The sequence below is a fragment of the Podarcis melisellensis genome (assembly GCF_964234715.1).
Source record: "Podarcis melisellensis genome assembly, chromosome: 8".
NCBI classification, from domain to species: domain Eukaryota; kingdom Metazoa; phylum Chordata; class Lepidosauria; order Squamata; family Lacertidae; genus Podarcis; species Podarcis melisellensis.
Window position 1 is genome coordinate 85,111,308 of NC_138540.1, and position 17,042 is coordinate 85,128,349.

The 17,042-nt window shown below is 47.2% G+C and overlaps 1 protein-coding gene across 9 annotated transcripts in view; it reads right to left on the reverse strand.

Moving 5' to 3' along the window:
- RYR1 (ryanodine receptor 1) overlaps positions 1-17,042 on the reverse strand; it is a 213,709-nt gene that overhangs the window by 157,356 nt on the left and 39,311 nt on the right. For all 9 annotated transcript variants that reach the window (XM_081921856.1, XM_081921862.1, XM_081921863.1 and 6 more), the window contains exons 4-12: positions 13,342-13,416; positions 11,987-12,065; positions 10,576-10,688; positions 9,957-10,050; positions 8,185-8,281; positions 5,891-5,965; positions 3,495-3,651; positions 1,371-1,535; positions 852-973 (exon numbers count right to left, since the gene is read on the reverse strand). In XM_081921856.1, coding sequence (XP_081777982.1) covers positions 852-973; positions 1,371-1,535; positions 3,495-3,651; positions 5,891-5,965; positions 8,185-8,281; positions 9,957-10,050; positions 10,576-10,688; positions 11,987-12,065; positions 13,342-13,416 — 977 coding nt within the window. The remainder of the gene's footprint in view (positions 1-851; positions 974-1,370; positions 1,536-3,494; positions 3,652-5,890; positions 5,966-8,184; positions 8,282-9,956; positions 10,051-10,575; positions 10,689-11,986; positions 12,066-13,341; positions 13,417-17,042) is intronic.

The following is a 17,042-nucleotide window of genomic DNA, read 5'->3' on the forward strand; positions in this document are numbered from 1 at the left end:
TGTATAAACAAGTGCTCAGAGCCCTCTCCTTTATCAGTTCAGGACGGCAAGGATGACCTTGGCTGTTCCAGTGGACTAGGGATGACATGTCTAGGTCTAATCTTACATCCTGACGCACAGACCTAGTCCGGGAACAGCGCCAGAGTGTGTTCTTGGAGTTGGTGACCTCTTGCTCCAAGATAAGAGTAGGAACAGGAATACCCTTTTATGGTCAGAAGTACAGGAAGGAATACCCTTTTATGGTTAAGAGTACCGGAGCAGGAACATATGTGATGTCAACCTGCGTAGTTGGGCTCCTGGGGAAGGAGGGAGAGGGTGCCTGGAGGATATATATACCGCATGAAATTTCTCATTTCTTTGGACTTGCTGTGGACACACCACGCAGGTGCCTTTCTGCTGTTCCGGAGAGCAGAAATAAAGAACTCTTTCTCTGAACCAACCCTCGGTGTCATTTGACTTCCTTCCTCCTGTCCGGGAGCAACGCAGACCCAATCGGTGAACTCCAATAAGGCTACACTATGAGCATAGCTGTCAATGTTTCCCTTTTTTTAAGGGAAATTCCCTTATTCCAAATAGGATTCCTCGCAAGAAAAGGGAAAAGTTGACAGCTATGCCCATGAGCAGTTCGGTTTTGTTTTGCATGGCGACGAATTACTATTAGTCTTGCACATCTATTGGAATGCTTGCTAACATTCCGTGGCACCACAATGGATCAGCCAATGGGGATGGCAGAGGGGAGCATGGAACCACAAAAAAGATGACAGGCAGGCAGGTGACGGGGCAGGCACAGAACACAACTCAAGCGGTCGATTTCTTGGTTTCCACGGGAGCAGAATCTGCCCGGCACCTACTTGATGAACTGGTTGTAAAGGCCAGAAGTGCTGTAGATCATCCGGGCAGCTTGCGACTCCTCACGCTGGCAGCGGGTCAGGGAGAGAGCATCGTCCATGTGACCTTCCTGGTGCAAGATGGCCTGTAGGGTGAGCGAAGAAAGCAGGTATATATGGTGGATGCTCTGAGAATTCTCGAACCAGACATTCTTGACAGGGGGACCTGGGAAACTCTACTCTCTGCGCCACTATGACAGCTGGCCAGCAGAGGGCGCTGTGCTGCGGTGCCACTGCCACAGATAGCCAGAGGGCGGTGCTGCAGCGACCAATCCAAAAGAGACCAGCTGACACGGGGAGCCAATCAGCTTCCACCTGGCCCTATAAAGCTGCGTACTCAGGCTGGGCTCTCCAGTCTGTGGAACTTGCATGTTTTAGATGCTGAATGGACACCTTATAGGTTCACCCTCCCCTGGGCAACTCCTTGACTCAAGGCCACCAACCCTGAAGGAAAGCCAGGGAGGCCAGCCGGTTAAGCCTCACCTTTCTCTTGAGCAGCCCCAAGCGGAGAGCCTTGGCATCAGCCGCCGCGTACGTCACCCAGAGGCCGCTGTCGACATGCTGCACGAAACACATGGACTCTCCGTACTTGATCTCAGGGGCTCCCATCCCCTCCACGTCTCGCTTCGGAGCCACATCCAGCTTTTCCTAGAAGGGCAAGGGGGAGAACAGAGGGCGCCATGAGCTCAGAGGGATGGCAGGGCAGGGGCACACTGAGGCAATCTTTACATTCAGACATCACGTGTTTTTCGCCCCATAAGACACCCTTTTTTCTTCCTAAAAAGTAAGGGGAAATGTCTGTGCATCTTACGGAGTGAATACGTGGTCCCTGGAACCGAATTGCCCAGGGGCAAAAAGCAGATCATGCTTTTTTTTAAAAAAAAGAGGGAAGTGGGTGTTGAAACAAAGCCGCTGATCGTTTGCCGATTGGGAGAGAGATAAGGGACGCTAGAGATAAAGGAGGCTGCCTGGGAAGGGGGAGGTAAAGACAGCAAACTTGCAAAGGGGGGAAACAGGAAGACTAAAGCAATAAGGAGAGAAATTAGAAGAAAGGGAAGAGCAAAAAACTGCTCCAGCTAAGGAAAAGGCACTAAGGCAAACAGGAGGGAAGGGAGTGTTGAAAGGAAACAGCTGATCAGTGGGATCAGAAGAGAGATAAGGGACGCTAGAGATAAAGGAGGCTGCCTGGGAGGGGGGAGGTAAAAGCCCATGGATCCTCAGGATTTCTGCATTGGGTCACCCCAAATTCACCATCAGATCACATATCTGTGGTCACAGCATGAACCACAAAAATCATACATCCACTGTTTCGTTCAGAATATTTTTTTCTTGTTTTCCTCCTCTAAAAATTAGGTGCGTCTTATGGTCATGTGAGCGGAAAATAGGGTATATTTTGGGGCTTTTCTTTTAAAGATTTTATATATGTATGTATACAACACCCTATTTACCATACATCCATGTTTTCCCAGACATTTTGCCGATTCTGAGAAAATCCGCCCAAAATGAATGAATAATGTTCAGTTCTGCTGTTCAGCTGGACCTGATTATTGTTTTAGAAAATCTTCCTGTTGCTGAAAGCGCTTGGCTGCTTCTACTTACAAGATTCTCTCCATTTCAATGTCACGTTCAACATTTAGTATTTTTAAATGGCTGTAACCCATCCAGGGACCTTATAGTGAAGGGCAGGTGAGAAAATGAATTAATAGTAGTAATAGTAATAGTAGTCTTCTTCTTCTTTGGCTATCACTCGTAGCCGAGTAAGATTGTCTTCCATAAACACGGTTTTAAGTGACTTTGGAGGCCAGTTCTGGATCCACACGTCCTTCCACAGTGGGGGTAGTAAATAATAATAACTGAATAATAACCAAAAATCCACACGGGCGCCATTTTCAAGCTCATTTCCTGGCTGTGTCCAGGAAAATCCAGACACACAGCATTCCTATCTTATGTGTATTTCGCCTTGAGACAGTGGTTTAGAAGGATAAATCAACGGTCATAACAACAATAGTCATGATAACTCTGTTCGCCCTCGTTGGCTGTTGGCCTCTGAATCCCAGCTGCAGTGGAATCACAAGTGGTGAGAGCTCTGTTGCACTTAGGCTTCCCATTAGGGCATCTGGTTGGCCAATGAGAGAACAGGATATTGGACAAGATGGGCCTTTGGTCCAGCACGGCTCCTCTTGGGTACTTATATTCTTAAAGGCAGAGCACCTTGCTGGAGGAGACTCTTGAGAGTCCCATGGACTGCAAGAAGATCCAACCTCTCCATTCTGAAGGAAATCAGCCCTGAGTGCTCACTGGAAGGACAGATCCTGAAGCTGAGGCTCCAATACTTTGGCCACCTCATGAGAAGAGAAGACTCCCTGGAAAAGACCCTGATGTTGGGAAAGATGGAGGGCACAAGGAGAAGGGGATGACGGAGGACGAGATGGTTGGACAGTGTTCTCGAAGCTACCAGCATGAGTTTGACCAAACTGTGGGAGGCAGTGGAAGACAGGAGTGCCTGGCGTGCTCTGGTCCAGGGGGTCACAAAGAGTCGGACACAACTAAACAACAACAAAGACTGTCTTACTTCCAACGAAGGCAATAATGGGGGACTCCTCTCACCTTAGAGATCCTGAAGCAGAAAGCTGTGGCTTTGGTGTGGGCTTTCTCAGCGTCGACCACAACCAGCCCCTTCTCGTCGGTCTGCGCCAGGTAGCGGCCCGTGGTCACGTGGCGGACGCGGAAGGGCTGCCCCCACTTCATGTGGCTGCCGCTCCAGCTGTTGGGGTAGAAGAAATACTGTATGTTCCCTCTCAGGCAACTAGGACACATCAGGGGTAGCCAGTGTGCTGTCCTTCAGGTGCTGTTGGACTCCCAACTCCCATCAGCCCCTGCAGCCAGCAAGGCCAATAGGTAGGGATGCCAGGAATTGTGGTGCAACAACATCAGGGGAAACAGCCCAGTGGCTGCCCCTGCAATACATAAACGACATTATAGCATAGTCCCACCATTTACTGCTGTGAACACATGGAAGAAGGATGTGTTGTGGCCAATTCCTCCCACAGGTAGTTTCTTTCCTCAGTCGTTTTTATTGCCGTTGGCCTTTATTGGCATGAGTTCAAACAATAAAATCATACCAAGTCATCCAAATACATCAGTAATCCAAACACATACAAGATATAAAAAGACTAGATAGCCACAATTGAGTAAATCAGGCAACTTTAGATTTAGCTATAAAAATCTGGGCTGAATACCCTGAAACAATGCAGGTAGTTTCAGGAGTATCATCCCTCAACAAATACTGGATTGCAGACTCTTTGTAAATTGATATTTTAAGCTGTAAGGGAGTCACTAGGAGACAGTGCTCCGTAGGATCCTGGCTTCCATACAGGCAGGCCCTTCCTCTGTTTTAATTTCCCACATGTCCTCCGTTGGCTCCTCTGCAGTCAATGGCCCCCATGGTTGGGCCTTGAACAAATTATTGGGTTGTGGCAGTCACAGTTTCCTGAGCAGCACCATGGGACTGATCAGAGCAGCCATGTTAATTCTCCACACAATGCCTCAAAACAACACTACACTGAGGGCAAGGGATTGTGGGAAATTAAAATGGCAGCTCCCAAACCCAGCTGTCCACTGGCATACTGGACTTCTTTTTCTTTTTTGAGGGGAGCTGTTTTTGCTTTATTGTGTATTTTATGTTTTCATTTTATTTTTTATTTTTCTGTTGTGGACCGCCCTGTGATCTTTGGATGAAGGGCGGCATTAAAATAAAATATAAAATAAAATGGCAGTTGTGCCTGAAGGTGTAAGCACACTGATGCTAGGACTGCTCACATGTCTGATAAGAAGGTCAGTAAGGGTAGGAAAAGGGTCAAAGGCTATATTCCAGGTAGGGTCAACAAATAAAGCCATAGAGGTGGAAGGGTTGTATACCAAAATGAGGGGCAGCCAGATTGCATTTTTCACTTTCAGTTAAGAAATAGAATCAGTCATGAGGTAATGTCTCTTATTGTGGCATTTAACAACCATAGAATCATAGAATAGAATCATAGAATCATAGAGTTGGAAGAGACCCCAAGGGCCATCGAGTCCAACGCCCTGCCAAGCAGGAAACATCATCAGAGCACTCCTGACATATGGTTGTCAAGCCTCTGCTTCAAGACCTCCAAAGAAGGAGACTCCACCACACTCCTGGGCAGCAAATTCCACTGTCGAACAGCTCTTACTGTCAGGAAGTTCTTCCTAATGTTTAGGTGGAATCTTCTTTCTCGTAGTTTGGAACCAGTGCTCCGTGTCCGCTTCTCTGGAGCAGCAGAAAACAACCTTTCTCCCTCCTCTATGTGACATCCTTTTATATATTTGAACGTGGCCATCATATCACCCCTTAACCTCCTCTTCTCCAGGCTAAACATGCCCAGCTCCCTTAGCCGTTCCTCATAAGGCATCGTTTCCAGGCCTTTGACCATTCTGGTTGCCCTCCTCTGGACACGTTCCAGTTTGTCAGTGTCCTTCTTGAACTGTGGTGCCCAGAACTGGACACAGTACTCCAGGTGAGGTCTGACCAGAGCAGAATACAGTGGCACTATTACTTCCCTTGATCTAGATGCTATACTCCTATTGATGCAGCCCAGAATTGCATTGGCTTTTTTAGCTGCCGCGCCACACTGTTGGCTCATGTCAAGTTTGTGGTCAACCAAGACTCCTAGATCCTTTTCACATGTACTGCTCTCAAACCATGTAAGCTCTTGATTTTTAACCGAGTCCTTGGGTTAAAAACATTTTCTGTATATATATATATATTTGTCAGGACACGTTTAAAAGGAACAGTCCTAAAATAACATTTTATACCTCGCTGGTTCAAAAGCCAGTGAAAACCGACATTGCTCCCTCAAACAGAACCCAGAATCCTTTGTGTTGTTCATGGCTTTTGAGGCAGAAAAATCCACAAGGGAGCCTGCGCTCCTGGGACGCAAGCGACCCCAACAGCACCGCCATTATTTGTTATTAGTATTTCATACCTGATGCGCAGAGGCTCCAGGCGCCACAGCGAGCGAGCCTGGGAACAGACAGCTCCGCCTTCGTAGTTCACCACCCTGCGGAAAAGGAACATGATCTGGGTAATTCTTCCACAAGCAGGGTTCAAAACCAGCCAGTTCAACTACCAGACATGGCAATAACGCCTCTTATTTGCTACAGCTGCCTTCGCCAACCTGATGCTGTCCAGATGCTTCCAGCTGCGATTCCAATCTTCCCCCAGCAAGTACAGCTGTAGGACACTGAGGCTGATGGGAACTGTAGTCCAGAGGACACCAGCTTGCCGCTGCCTTCCTTGAATCCAGCTGTGCTAGTCTTGCCATTATAGGGTATTTTTTTACCCTTTTGGGGATAAAGGGTCTGAGTAAGAACTCAGTGGGACGCGGGTGGCGCTGTGGGTTAAACCACAGAGCCTAGGACTTGCCGATCGGAAGGTCGGCGGTTCGAATCCCCGCGACGGGGTGAGCTCCCGTTGCTCGATCCCTGCTCCTGCCAACCTAGCAGTTCAAAAGCATGTCAAAGTGCAAGTAGATAAATAGGTACCGCTCCGGCAGGAAGGTAAACGGCGTTTCCATGCGCTGCTCTGGTTCGCCAGAAGCGGCTTAGTCATGCTGGCCACATGACCCGGAAGCTGTATGCCGGCTCCCTTGGCCAATAAAGCAAGATGAGTGCCGCAACCCCAGAGTCGGCCTCGTTTATTGGCTGAGGGAGCCGGCGTACAGCTTCCGGGTCATGTGGCCAGCATGACTAAGCCGCTTCTGGCGAACCAAAGCAGCGCACGGAAATGCCGTTTACCTTCCCGCCGGAGTGGTACCTATTTATCTACTTGCACTTTGACGTGCTTTTTGCACTTGCACTTTGACGTGCAAGGTGGGCAGGAGCAGGGACTGAGCAACGGGAGCTCACCCCGTCGTAGGGATTTGAACCGCCGACCTTCTGATCAGCAAGTCCTAGGCTCTGTGGTTTAACCCACAGCGCCACTCACGTCCCAGAGACTACCTTACACTGTGTTTAAAACCAAAATCACATTTGGATGGAAACTGTTTCTCAGGCGGCTAGTCCTAGTCTTTATAACCCTGGACCTTCTTCCAGAAGGCAGAAGCTGAAAGAGATCATTTCCGGGGTGCGCACTATCCTGCACTATCTCTGCAGCTTTCTTATGGCGCCTGGAAGCATAGATTTGATCCAAGGTGGGAAGAGTGCGCCCAATTATTCTCTCCACAGTCTTTACAACCTTGGACAGCATTGTTTTTCCTCTAACAGTGCAGCTTCCAAGCCACACACAGAGACCGTAAGTTAATACACTCCTCAGCAGGAGAAGGAGGAGAATAACAAAACAATTGCATTGAATTAAAATCTGAGTTAGCAAGAGCATGAACTCTCTTTGGTGCAATCTTTTACTTTTGGGTAGTGTGCTGGCCTGGGATTCGGACTCGGATGCTGAACCTGAGGAATCCCAGCCTGCACAGGAGTCCCCGCCTCCAGAACCAGCTGAGCCGGGGCTGGGGCAAGAGCCTGAAGGGTCCTCACCTGTGCTGGATCCTCAGGTGCAGGCACCAGCTGAGTCTGCTCTGGCTCCAGATGTGATGGAGGACCCATAGCCTGCAGGTGCTCCACTCTCAGCCCCATCAGAGGAAGCCGAGGTTGCCTCTGGGTCTGGTAACCCTTCAGCCTCTCCTGAGCTACAGAGGCTCAGAGCAGAGAGGCGGAGGGAACTAGGTTCTCGCAGGAGGAGTGCTCGCCTCCAGGCCAGGAGAGGCGAGTCACCTGTGGACCTGTGGACGGGGCTCCCCTCCCCAAATACAGTGGGGCCTCGCAAGACGAAAAGAATCCATTCTGCGAGTCTCTTCGTCTAGCGGTTTTTTCGTCTTGCGAAGCAAGCCCATTGACGGCTTAGCAGATTAGCGCTATTAGCGGCTTTTAGCTGCCTATCGGCTTAGCGGCTTAGAAAAGGGGGGGAGGGGAAAAAACCCCGCAAGAACTCGCAAGACATTTTCGTCTTGCGAAGCAAGCCGATAGGAAATTCGTTTTGCGAAGCACCTCCAAAACGGAAAACTCGTCTAGCAAGTTTTCCGTCTTGCGAGGCATTCGTCATGCAGGGCACCACTGTAACAGCTGCGCTCAAGGTCTGCATGTTCTTCCCCTCTGTTATCCCCTCCCGCTTTCTGTTCACTATTTGGGGCAGAGGCTTCTCTCTCTTCCCCCTCCCTTTCTTTTGCCCCCCCTTGCTCTTTAAAGTGCCACCTTTATGCTGACAACCACCACACGGTATGCCCACCTGCGCTGCTCTTCGTTCTGGTCCGTGGTGGAGATGGTGAGGCATTCGTCCATATGGCCGTGGAAGAGGCGCATAACATGGCCTCCGGTCACATATCCTGTGTGGACCACCCAAAAAAATAGGGATTAGAGAGCATGGCATCACAAGCAGAGAAACTAATACATCGGAGTGCACATGGAATTGCCCAAAAAAGGTGTCAGATTGTTTTTGTATGCCACAACTGCAGCTAGAATTTTGTTAGCTAAGAATTGGAAAACACAAGAAGTCCCAACAGTGGAGGAATGGCAGATGAAGATGATGGACTTTTCGGAGCTAGCCGACCTGACCGGAAGAGTTCGCGAGCAGAAGGAGGAGGAGTACCAGGACGATTGAATGAAATTCAAAGACTATTTGGTTAAATATGCTAAGATAACTTAATTGGAAAAACTTGCAAATCCCAGATAGACTTAGGATTTAAATATGTGATGTTAGAGAATAATGTGTTTAAAGTTAAAATGAAAAGGAAGAAAGATGTTAAGTGACTACGTTAATTTTATGAGAAAATTGGTTTTGGAAAACTGTTATAATGATATACAATGAAACTCAGCCAGGGGGATTCGAGGAGGTCATTTAACAATGTCACCAAGATTGGATCAAGTACAATTAAGATGTATGTTTGTTTGTTTAAAACTCTGGAAAATCAATAAAAAATGTTGGGGGGAAAAGAAAGAAAAGAAAATGCATTATGTACATTGTCTTTGCCTGTGTTATCTCAAGCCATATTCCCTCCATACATTTGAAGAGCTACGGTGCCACTTTAAACCATTGTGGCTTCCCGGAAATAATTTTGGGAGCTGTAGTTGGTTAAGGGCACTGAGAGGTCTTAGGAGGCCCCTGTTCCTCTGCCGGAGCAACAACTCCCAGAGTTCCCTGTTAAACCACTGCGTGCTTATAGCTCTGTGAGAACCAGTGTGGTGTAGTGGTTAAGAGCAGCTGCTGGGTGACCTTGGGCCAGTCACACTTCTCTGAAGTCTCTCAGCCCCACTCACCTCACAGAGTGTTTGTTGTGGGGGAGGAAGGGAAAGGAGAATGTTAGCCGCTTTGAGACTCCTTCGGGTAGTAATAAAGTGGGATATCAAATCCAAACTCCTCCTGTGCGGGGGGATAGGGGTCTCCTAAGAGCTCTCAGTGATGCTAAACACATTACAGCTCCCATAATTCTTTGGGGGGAGCCATATATTGTGTGAATGTGTCCTGAGTAAGTCTTACCATAGTTCTGTAACACAGGTAGGGACTGGATAAATTCTGTTCTCTCCATTTCTCAATTTTCCAATGTTGTGCTTAGTTCTCTGCACTTCCACATTAGCTTACAACTTATTTATTTTTCAAAAGCCCTCGTGAAAATTCATCAGCATTCCAGTCTGCAATTTCTACTAATGCGCATTCTTTTCCAAAGCAATCTTCCCTAATGTAACATAACATTTTGTGTGCCATTTTCACTAATATATGCAATTCCATTCGCATTTCCCCCTCATGTGCACCTTTTCTGGGCTGGAAAACTGCATCACAAAATTCGGGGCAGCGTGAATTCCAAGGCACAACTGTGCATTGTTCCAGGAGATGTGAATTTGGTAGGTTTTTGTGAATGGCCTTGTCACCTCCATCCAAATGCAATAAGGAATGGGGTTCCTCGGTGGTCTGCCATCTAGGCCCTGACCACACCGGGACCTGCTTAGCTTCAGCAAGGGGGCTGTGTCATGTGACCTCAAACCACACCCCAAGGAATCAAATACCTTCCTCGCAGCCTGAGCAGATGGGGTTCATGTTCCATAGTGTTTGCATGAAGGAGGCATCTGCCTGGAGCTCTCCACTGGCTGTAGACAGGTGCTGGGGGAGAACAAGGACATTGTTGAGTCATAGAAGAAACAAAGCGGGCGGGGAGTGAGACCAAGGGCTTAATAGTCCCCACGGATTCATGGAATCATAGAATTGTAGAGTTGGAAGTAATAATAATAATTTATTATTCCTACCCCACCCATCTGGCTGGGTTTCCCCAGCCACTCTGGGCGGCTTCCAACAAAACACTAAAATACAATAACCTATTAAACATTAAAAGCTTCCCTAAACAGGGCTGCCTTCAGATGTCTTCTAAAAGTTTGGTAGTTATCTTTCTCTTTGACATCTGGTGGGAGGGCGTTCCACACAGCGGGAGCCACTGCCAAGAAGGCCCTCTGCCTGATTCCCTGTAACTTGGCTTCTTGCAGCGAGGGAACCGCCAGAAGGCCCTCAGCGCTGGACCTCAGTGTCCGAGCTGAACGATGGAGGTGGAGACGCTCCTTAGCCCAAGAGGCTCAGTGGTTTAGAGAGGGGAGGAGGGGAGTCTGTCCTCCCCCCCCACACACATACACTCACCAGGTACCGCTCAGAGGAGACGCTGACAAGGATGAGGTCATCACCCACGCGCACCTTCTCCCCTTCTGATCGCTGCTTAGAAGCAGGATGGATGGTCCACCAACAGGCTTCCCCTAGTGGGGAGAGAGATTGTGGGTAGACGTCTACGAGAAACCAGCTATATTCCATTATTTGCTCTGGGGTCACATCAGACAGGCACCTACAGTATCGGCATATAGGTGGGGTGCTTCAGATTCATCTGTTCACCTGAGTCAGTGGTTCCCAAATTGGGCATTACTGCCCCGTGGGAGGCGGTGGCATTACCTAGGGGGGTACTAAGAGGCAAGGGGGGCGGCAGGGGGGCACTGGAGGGGGTAATTACTATGAAAAGCTGTCATCCGTGGATCAAGTTCATCAATTAAACCAAATAGTTTTAACTGGATTTTGAATAAATGTGCAATTAATTGTTACGGCTTGGAATTTGATTGTGTTATTATCTACCGATGTGGGTCATGCAAACTGCTATTCCGAATGTTTTTATAGGCTAGGGTAAGGGGCACAGGGAATGAGTTTTGGGGGAAAGGGTGGGGTGGGCAGAAAAAGTTCGGGAACCACTGACCTAGGTTTTCCCTAAGGGGGCAATCCAGCTATCTTTGATGTAAAAAGGTAAAGGACCCCTGACAGTTAAGTCCAGTCGCGAACGACTCTGGGGTTGCGGCACTCATCTCGCTTTACTGGCCGAAGGAGCCGACGTTTATCCGCAGACAGTTTTTCCGGGTCATGTGGCCAAATTGACTAAGCCGCTTCTGGAGAAATCAGAGCAGCACACGGAAACGCCGTTTACCTTCCCGCCGGAGCAGTACCTATTTATCTACTTGCACTTTGACGTGCTTTCGAACTGCTAGGTTGGCAGGAGCAGGGACTGAGCAATGGGAGCTCACCCCGTCGCAGGGATTCAAACCATCGACCTTCTGATTGGCAAGCCCTAGGCTCAGTGGTTTAAACCGCAGCGCCACCCGCATCCCTTTGATGTATTAAGCTTATTTGCTGGTTTGTACTTGTTTTATTGATGAGATTTCATCGGGCAAAAGTGCAACATAAAATATGCAAATTGAGCAGCTTGCATAATTTATGTTTCACTTTGGCCCAATAACATTTCATTAAAGGCTGCTCAATTTGCATCATGTAGCCAGGTCACAGAATTATTCCGCACCACCACCAGCAGCACAGAATTTCAGTTGTCTGCGTGCAGATTTGTTTTGTTCTGTGTTTGCACTGAGTGGGACTTTACCCCTCTGAGACTCAACACAGTCCCATTGCCGCTGAACGGTGCCTGGAATGTACAATGAGCTAGGAATATTCTCCTCCTCTTCCCCGCTGCAAACAAAAACACCCGCAAGGTGGCAATTCCTTGGGGTGCAAAATCACATACCTGTTGCATCCTCCTGAAGGCCCACGTCAAAGGCAAGTTTATCCGTCAGGGAGCGGGATGTGGTTAGGCAGCTCAAATACTACAAATCGGGAAGGAAAGAAGATCAAGAAACGTTCTCTGAAGTTCTTAAGCTCAAGTGTGTGTGTGCGTGCGTGCGTGCCGGGGAGATCAACCACCCTGGTTTCTGCACCTTAAATTGCAGTTTTAAAATGTAACTTTATAAATGCACATAGATAGATGTGTGGCCATAATCTTTTGCACCAAATGAAGTCGATAGATAGATGATAGATAGATAGATAGATAGATAGATAGATAGATAGATAGATAGATTAGATAGATAGATAGATAGATAGATAGATAGATAGATAGATAGATAGATAGATAGATGATAGATAAATAGATAGATGATAGATAGATAGATGATAGATAGATATAGATGATAGATAGATCGATAGATAGATAGATAGATAGGTAGGTAGATAGATGATAGATAGAAAGATAGATAGATAGATAGATAGATAGATAGATAGATAGATAGATAATTTATTACGGTCGGAGACCAGGTTATAAAACACACTTGGGGGTACAATCCCAGAAGGAAAGCAAACATTTAAAACAAACGTATTGGTTGGTTCTACGGTTGCGAACAGCTTAGAAGTCATTTTGGCACATCATGACTGTATATTCATTAGTTAATTAATTAGTAACAACCATAGCAATAACAAAGCAGGGATGGGGAACTGCACCCATCATTCCCCGATCATTAACTGGGGAATGATGGGAGCTGGAGTCCAACAAGATCTTCCCCTCGCTTCAAGCATGTAAGGTCACTTCAAGGAATAATTCCAGCAGTAAATCAGCAGTGGCAAGCGAATACACACTCGATTTCAAGGATGACCATTCAAGGCCCAGCTCTACACACACACACACACACACACACACAGCTCTCCTAGGAATGTTGACACCGAAGGAAATCACAGCCGGCACCACCCAACCTTGGGTGACCTCAGCTTCTTGACTTAGAACTTATATCTGTCCTCCAGACCGCGGCTCAGCCTTTTTGACGTTTGACACCTTCTTGGCCGAGAAATGTGCCCACCTCCTAAAACCCCGATCAGGATTCCTCGCGATTTCTGCATCCCGGGAGGGGAGCACATGACACACGCTTGAAAATAAATCTGCTTGGCTCAGGGACAGGGACGTGGAACACAAAATGGCTGAGGAGCAGTTGCGTCTTCCCTGCCCCACCGGCCTTTGGAGTCGGCCAACGCTGGACCGAGCTCTTGAGCTTTCCTGGTTTTCCTCTCCCACTTCTTCAAGACACACAACTTTCTCCAATTCCTCCTCCTCCTTACCATGGCGCTGTGGGAATGCCGGAGAAGAATAGCGTGTCCGTACAGGAGTGTCCGATGTCCGCCACCTTGAGAAGACTGGGGTGGGGGTAAGAGGGCAAAAGAGAAAGCCAAGTCAGTCTGTGAATTGGACAATCCCACCCAGAGCACCCTCATCCCCAACCCATAGCAAATGCAAGTTGCTGACACCTTTCCTTAAGGCAGCCTTGACCAACCTGGGGCTTCCCAGGTGTTTTGGACTACAATTCCCATCAGCCCCAGCTGGCACCCCAGGTTGGCCAGAGATTCCTGAAGGGCCTACTGGAATGCACTCCAAAGTGGCTCACTGGGTCCCAGAGCTTGGCAAAACAGAAACCAATAAATGGAAGGTCTAGTTCCTGAAAGCGGCGTCGTGAAAACAACTCCCATTTCATCCAAGCAAACATGCTCCATGTCTCAGCTTTTACACCCAGATGGGTGGGGTATCAAAATAATAATAATAATAATAATAATAATAATAATAATAATAATAATAATAATAACAACAACAACAACAACAACAACAACCAGCTGTGCAGTATTATTATTATTATTATTATTATTATTATTATTATTACGACATAGAAGATGGCAAAAAGCAGGCCAGGAAAATTATGGAATGACCTGGAGAATGGGTGGACACAGACAACCTGTTTGAACCAGGAATTTTACCACACAATTGCACTTGACGTGAGGTAAAATTCTCCTCAGCAGGGCAGTGCGACAATCAGCTTACCACACGGCTCTGTCCACACCATAGTAAAACACCGCTTCATCCCCCACAACCTATCCCCGCATGAAGAACCCGTTTTATCTCCTGAAGAGATTTCCAGCACTGAATAATTTCTTCAGGGCCATTTCTTCCAAAGGGACCCAGCGGGGAAGAAGGCAAGGTCGCATCCACTGTCCGTAGGATTTGCTTATGGGCCTCAAAAGCGTCCAGCAAGGAACAGCTTCCTGGTTCTCTTGCCATACTTGCCAAGCCCAAAGGTGGTGGCTGCCATTTGCAAAGACTCTTCTCATACCATATATATATATATATATATATATATATATATATATGCAGCTAAGCCAAGGAAAAGGCTTGCGTCCACCATACATGTGTCGGCGCCACCGTTGTGAGGCATTAAAACGGTTCTGGCATTTCACTGGCATCTGTTTTTGTCGTGATTAAAAAACAATAGCCGTTCTTACTGCAGTTCATACCTATATATCTATATAGGGTTGCATCCCGTTAAGTGTTTTTTGGAGCAGACCCATTGAGTGGAATGAATCTAAGTTAGGCATGGGCACCCACTTCAACAAACCGGCTCTTAACGCTGGATGCAGCCCATAATCAATATATAATGGACCACCCCACAATAATATATACACTCATCCCTTCTACAGGTTGCTTGCTGCTGTAAATATGGTAATAATGACATAGACCCCTTCGCTATGTTATTTATAGCCATAGTTGCTGTTGTATATATCTGCAGTATAAATGACCCTAAGTTCACAGGTCATATTATTATTGCACATATATTGTACACACACACACATATATACGGTCATTATTGCATGACTCACATTGCGGCAATGTGTATTTATACAGTGCTTTTTTTCTAAAAATAAATGTTTAGGAGTACTCTCATTTTGACTCAAGAAAATCACCACTTTATAGTTCAAATCAGTGGGGGAAAATACAGGAAATGGACAAAAGGACAAAGATTCACAAAATGTTTTGGGGCATGCGTTCCCCCCAGAAAAAAACACTGAATTTATTTGCTACCATCAGGGCAAAGGTCATATTACAGCAGGTCGTGAATAACTGGACGATGTTACTGCATTACATTCGGGATGGCACTGTGTGCCATGTTTCTGATGGCCATTGTGTATTAAAATCAGATGCACAATTTCTCTTGCAGAGGAAGAGATTGACTCTTTGGTTTATAAGAAGAGTGAATGCCATCAGTTTTAAGTCATACCCAAATACAGTTACAGCTTGGTTTTCCAGGGAAAGGCCTGTGATGCTTTGATCTTGCCTCCCCAAGCGCAAACTTCAAGATGCAGCAAAACGGGCAACTCTCAGAGGAAGGTCATTCACTGCACCCCATATATAGATGGACACACCGAGGACGGACCGCACTGGTGTGTCTCTGCAACAGGTGTGGACTGAACCATTTCTTCACCCCGAAGGAAGACACACACTCACGCATAGAATCATTTAAAGAGGGGCATGTCCAGGACCTTACAGGAAACGCTTATTATTATTTCATCAATTTACGTCCTGCAGGGATCTGAAATCATGCACAATTTGGGAACAACTGCTGTGCGATCATTACAGCAGGTCTGCATTGCTGTGGCACGGATTTTAACGACCTGGGCCTTAAAAACCATGTGATTACAGCACATGTAATGGTTACTGAGCACTTTTAATTGCTGCAGTTCATGCGTCTATAGCGCTTTGTTTGGACTGTATATCCAACCCCAGAAGAGAGGGAGCCCAACTTCCTGTTAAATTTAAATTCAAAGCAGCAATACTGGGTGTTATCCCATTTTAACCCAATATATCAGGCAGGGAGCATGCCCTATGGTTTGGCACGACCCATGTAGGTGGCGCAAAGCCAGTGCCTCATGGGTGCTACCCCATAATTCCCTGCGGAGTTCACATGATCACTATCAGGGCAGTCTGCATTCTGAGATCATGGGAACCTAGTTGCTGGTAGAAGAATGTTGCAGCTCACTGTGGCACCAGTCGCTATTTCCTGAGCAGCGCTCTCACCAGGGAGGGAGGGGCATGGCCAACATTTTGCAGCGCAAGGGTGGGGGCAAAGAATACAAGCCATCACAGGAGGGTGGGATGGGGAGTAGGCCCACTGCCCATCGTGGCTCCATCTTGTCTTGTAAGATCAAACACAACAAGATCCCAGCAACTTGGTTCTTCTCACAGTGCAAAACACCTCGGCCGCTTCCATACTGTCGCTATTTTGTGGGTGGGATTCAACTGCACGCCGGCAAAATTCAGGCCGCACGATTAAAGTGGATTTTGTGCCCCTGTGCAACAAAGCCACTACTAAAAGCAAATAAATAAGGAATCAGGGTTGGTTGGTTTGTGGTAAGGGAAATGGCAGAAAAACGCACCGGGAAGTGAAGGACAACCATTGCTTGGTGGGATTAGGGAAACTGGTAAATGTGTCAGTTTTCGTTCTTCTTGGTTTCTCATTTTTCCAGTCCTAAGTTCACCGCTCCACATCTGTTTTTGAAACTGTTTTTAACGTCCACACGAAAATTCACCATAATTTAGTGTGGCTTTTCCTTAACACACAATTTTTTAGACAGTTTTGCCTAACTTGCACATTTGTTGGCAAAACTACTTCCCCTAGTATACAGTGAGTTTTTGCACACTATTTTCACCAATATATGTATGCTTTATGCACACTCTAGCATGGAGTATGCATTTTTGCACACATCACCTAAATCAGGGGTAGTCAACCTTTTTATACCTACCGCCCACTAATGCATCTTTTTCGATGGCAAAAATTTCCTTACTGCCCACCAGTGCTCAATGGAAGAAGGATTCATCTTGTGCCATAGAACCCCCTACTGCCCACCTAGAATCCTGAAACACCCACTAGTGGGCGGCAGGGACCAGGTTGACAAACCCTGACCTAAATCGAGAGCCACGTTGCAAAATTCAGAGAAGT